Source organism: Dasypus novemcinctus, chromosome 9 (assembly GCF_030445035.2).
Source record: "Dasypus novemcinctus isolate mDasNov1 chromosome 9, mDasNov1.1.hap2, whole genome shotgun sequence".
NCBI lineage: Eukaryota > Metazoa > Chordata > Mammalia > Cingulata > Dasypodidae > Dasypus > Dasypus novemcinctus.
Window position 1 is genome coordinate 13,545,364 of NC_080681.1, and position 4,540 is coordinate 13,549,903.

At 53.6% G+C, this 4,540-nt stretch overlaps 1 protein-coding gene across 1 annotated transcript; it reads left to right on the forward strand.

Annotated features, from left to right (window-relative positions):
- The first annotated feature begins 2,043 nt into the window (after positions 1–2,043).
- KCNA10 (potassium voltage-gated channel subfamily A member 10) lies at positions 2,044–3,579 on the forward strand. The gene has a single exon (XM_004484018.1). The coding sequence runs from the start codon at positions 2,044–2,046 to the stop codon at positions 3,577–3,579; it is 1,536 nt and encodes a 511-aa protein (XP_004484075.1).
- The last annotated feature ends 961 nt before the right edge of the window (positions 3,580–4,540 follow it).

Genomic DNA, 4,540 nt, shown 5'->3' on the forward strand with positions numbered 1-4,540 from the left:
AGGGACCACACCGTTTGCACGCGGCTCTGCTCCACCACCTCCTCCACCACCCTGTATCTGCCACGTGGAACTGGGGGTGGAAGAGACAAAAAGGAGGGCAGGAGGAGGGGGACGGGAAGGCGGCTCTAGCTCCAGGAGAGGAACTTCCGCAGCCAGGGCTCTCCCTCATCCCCACGAGCCTGGTGCCACTGGCTTCGAGAGAAGGTTCTTATGAAGGACCCTCCCCGGTTTGTGGAAGTGGCCCCACGCCCCGTGGCCCAGAGACCCCAGGTAGCGCCCTCCCTCTCAGACTCCAGGAGGCAAGCAGCTGTTCAGCTGGCACGGGCCACGCACACCTGTGCTCCTCACCCCACACACGGCGCCTCTCCTGGGAGGAGAAGTTGTGGGTGCCATCCTGTGACCTGGCCTGCAGCTAGCCGGGGTGGGGGTCCAGGACCAGGAGGCAGGCTCTCTCTGCACCACTAGCTGTGTGAGCTTGGAAAAGTCACTTGGTCCCTGGGAGTCACTTTCTATCTGGAAAATGAAGATAACATTTCCCCACCTCACATTATTGTCATTTAGTGAGATAAACGAATGTGGAGTCTCTTTGAAAATACAACACTGTACCCAGCAGGATAGCCTTGTCATCGATAAACGAAACTCTTTGGAGACTATGACTCTAGAGACATCCTTCCCTGCTAGGTCCCCTACCTCTCTCTTGCCCTCCCTCCCAGCTTGCCTGGCTTCAGTGTTCTTCAATTGAAATTGGGGAGCAGATGTGGCTCAAGCAGTTGCGTGCCCGCCTACCACATGGGAGATCCTAGGTTGGGTTGCCGGTGGCTCCTCGAGAAGACAAGCAAGACAGCAAGCCGATGCGATGGGCTAGGGCGGCAAACTGACACATGATGATGCAACAAGAAGATGCAACACGGAGACAAAACAATCAGGGAGCAGATATGGCTCAAACGATTGGGCACCTCCCTCCCACATGGGAAATCCAGGGTTCAGAGCAGATAGCGAGCACAAATGGGGGGAGGGGGCTGGGGATAAATAAATAATCTTTTCTTAAGAAATTGTAATTGAAGCTTGAGTGGTCCTCAAAAAGTCTATGTTTGTGGATATCCAAGCCCATTGGTCATGCTTTCTCCTTAACCCCACTCCCAACACACACCTATTTCCTACCTGTCAAATAAGATTTTGTAAAAAGAAATCACTGTCCATAAATACCTTGGAACAGAAATATACCATTGGCTGTTGGATTCTCGAGTTCCTATGATGTTGGAAAGTTGGCAAAACGGATAGCTATATCATATGATCTTGCCGCCAGGCATCTTACCTATGCTATGTTACCTAATGTACCCTCAAAACAACCCTAGGAGTTACCTACAGGTGAGAAGTCTAAGGCACAGGTGGCTTAAGGAGCCTGTTATAGGTGGCGCTGGTTGCCCTCCCTGCTTCCATCCTCTGGGTCTTCCTTCCCAACAGAATCCCAGGTGGGTTCCTGCAGCTATCCTTTATCCTCACCACTTGGTCCAAGAGGTGGTAGTGAAGGTGATGAGAAATGGTTGGAGTCTAGGTATATTTTGAAGATAGAACCAAAAGGACGTGCAAGGGGTTGACTGTGAGAGAGAGACGCTGAGATTGGATGTAGAAGAGTTGGGTAAACAAAGGGATTTAATAAAATACAAAATTATATTTACTATGAAGAAATCTTAACGTCCTCTTTGATTATGACTTGTTACGGCCCCTCTCTGCCATAATGGGCACGTTTCCTGGGGAAAGTTTTCCCCTCTCAGCCAGGCTCCTTCTTTGCCTGTTATTAACGTGTGCATATTCAGGGGGTGCAAACTGATTGCAAAGGAGGAATGCTGCCAAGACAACCATGAGATTCTTTCCCAAGCTAAAAATAAGTCATTTCTTCAATCCATTGGCATACCTGAGCCTGGTGCTCCAGGGCCAGCGTAGCATCCCCTTGCTGCTAGGCAATGAACTTCTCCCTCTCCCCAGCTCACAGCAGGCGCGGAAGGCTCGGGGCCTTCATGCTGCTTCCCCGACTGCCCTAGGATGGACGTGTGTGGCTGGAAAGAAATGGAGGTGGCTCTGGTCAATTTTGATAACTCAGATGAAACCCAAGAAGAACCAGGCTATGCCACAGACTTCGACCCAACTAGCCCAAAAGGCCGGCCTGAGAGCCGCCCGTTGTCCAACTGGAGAATCCTCATCAGTGACAGCACCGCCCATGAGACTGGCTTCTCCAAGCTCCCAGGAGACTACCTAGATGCCCCGGGGCCCGAGCCAGCGGCCTTGAGTGAAGGAAACCAGCGGGTGATCATCAACATCGCCGGGCTGAGGTTCGAGACCCAGCTCAGAACCCTCAACCAGTTCCCAGAGACCCTCCTGGGAGACCGGGAGAAGAGGATGCAGTTTTTCGACTCCATGAGAAACGAGTACTTTTTTGATCGGAACCGACCCAGTTTCGATGGAATCCTATATTACTACCAATCCGGTGGGAAAATCCGGCGCCCGGCCAACGTCCCCATAGACGTCTTCGCTGATGAAATCTCCTTCTACGAGCTGGGCAGCGAGGCCATGGACCAGTTCCGGGAGGATGAAGGCTTCATCAAAGACCCTGAGACGCTGCTCCCCACCAACGACTTCCACCGGCAGTTCTGGCTCCTCTTCGAGTACCCCGAGAGCTCCAACGCCGCCCGCGGCGTGGCCGTGGTCTCAGTGTTGGTCGTGGTCATCTCCATCACCATCTTCTGCCTGGAGACGCTGCCCGAGTTCCGGGAAGACAGAGAGCTGAAGGTGGTCAGGGACCCCGGCCTCAACGCCAGCAGGACGGTCCTCTCCCAGACCTTGTTCACCGACCCGTTCTTCATGGTGGAGTCCACCTGCATCATGTGGTTCACCTTCGAGCTGGCGCTGCGCTTCGTGGTGTGCCCCAGCAAGGCCGACTTCTTCAGGAACATCATGAACATCATCGACATCATTTCCATCATCCCCTACTTCGCAACCCTCATCACGGAGCTGGTCCAGGAGACGGAGCCGACCGCCCAGCAGAACATGTCGCTGGCCATCCTGCGGATCATCCGCCTGGTCCGGGTCTTCCGCATCTTCAAGCTCTCGCGCCACTCCAAGGGGCTGCAGATCCTGGGGCAGACGCTGAAGGCGTCCATGCGGGAGCTGGGGCTGCTCATCTTCTTCCTCTTCATCGGGGTCATCCTCTTCTCCAGCGCCGTCTACTTCGCCGAGGTGGACGAGCCCGAGTCCCACTTCTCCAGCATTCCCGACGGCTTCTGGTGGGCCGTGGTCACCATGACCACCGTGGGCTACGGGGACATGTGCCCTACCACGCCGGGGGGGAAGATAGTGGGCACTCTGTGCGCCATTGCGGGGGTCCTCACCATCGCCCTCCCCGTGCCTGTCATTGTTTCCAACTTCAACTACTTCTACCACCGGGAGACTGAGAACGAGGAGAAGCAACCCATCCCCGGAGAAGTCGACAAACTCCTCAACAGCGTGGGCTCGAGGGCGGGCAGCACAGACTCTCTTGGTAAGACCAACGGGGGCTGTTCTGCAGAGAAGCCCAGGAAGTGACCTGCCCAGGGCTTCCTGGGACCCTGTGTTTCTCTCTCCCCCCACCCACCCACTCCCTCTCCATCTCTGTCTTTTGTGACCAACAGTCCGTCTTGGACTGCAAGCTGTTTGAATAAACCCATGCTTCTGCAATAATTTTCTAAGCTCCTTGTCTCAACCCACCCAAGAACGTTTTCACTCCCTTCCTGGGAGGGGGTAGTGCAGACCCTTGCTACTCTCAGCGCAGTCCCAGCCTAGCAAAGTTGGGAGCATCTGGGAGCTTGGAAATGCAGAATCTCGGGCCCCATCCCAGACCTGCTGAATGAAACCTGTAGCTAACAAGATGCCAGGAGCGGCGATTGCCCATTAAAGAGCACGAAGCACTGGGTTTGTTCTCCTAAGAGGAAGCAGATTAAAAGGTCCAGGGTGGTGGAGAGCAATGAGTAGGAGCTCAGAGCTGTTTAAGTTAATTAATAATAACAATATCTTCCAGTTGGCTGGCGTGGCATTCATTTTTCCGAAGCACTTTCACCCACATTATCTGACTGTACCTCCAAATAACCAGTCCAACAGATATGATTTTTCTTTTACAACGTATGAATCTTATTGCCTCTTTAAACTATCACAGATAGGGTTGGCATCTTGTTGTTTCCACTGCTGCACAACTCTTAGATCTTATTCATCAGCCTGCGGAACTGTTCCTTTTTCAGGGACAGAGAGACCATCCAAAAATGAGCAGATATGATTATTATCGCCACACTGCAGATGAACAAACCAGGGCAGAGCTTCTTACCTAAGGCCACCCAGAAACAGTGAGACAGTCGGTTTTGGAGCCATGTCTGCTGCTTCCTGGTCTAGTGCCCTTTCCACCACTGAAGGGGACGCAATGGAACTGCGGGCAGGGTAGAGGAGTGTGGGAAATTTGTCTTTCAGAGGCTCTGGGCGGCAAAGCTCTGGCCAGGGCCACCGTCCCCTGGTGGCC

Bases quoted from the DNA above. Each gene is read 5' to 3' on its own strand.
- KCNA10 (XM_004484018.1), top strand. From the start codon at position 2,044: ATGGACGTGTGTGGCTGGAAAGAAATGGAGGTGGCTCTGGTCAATTTT.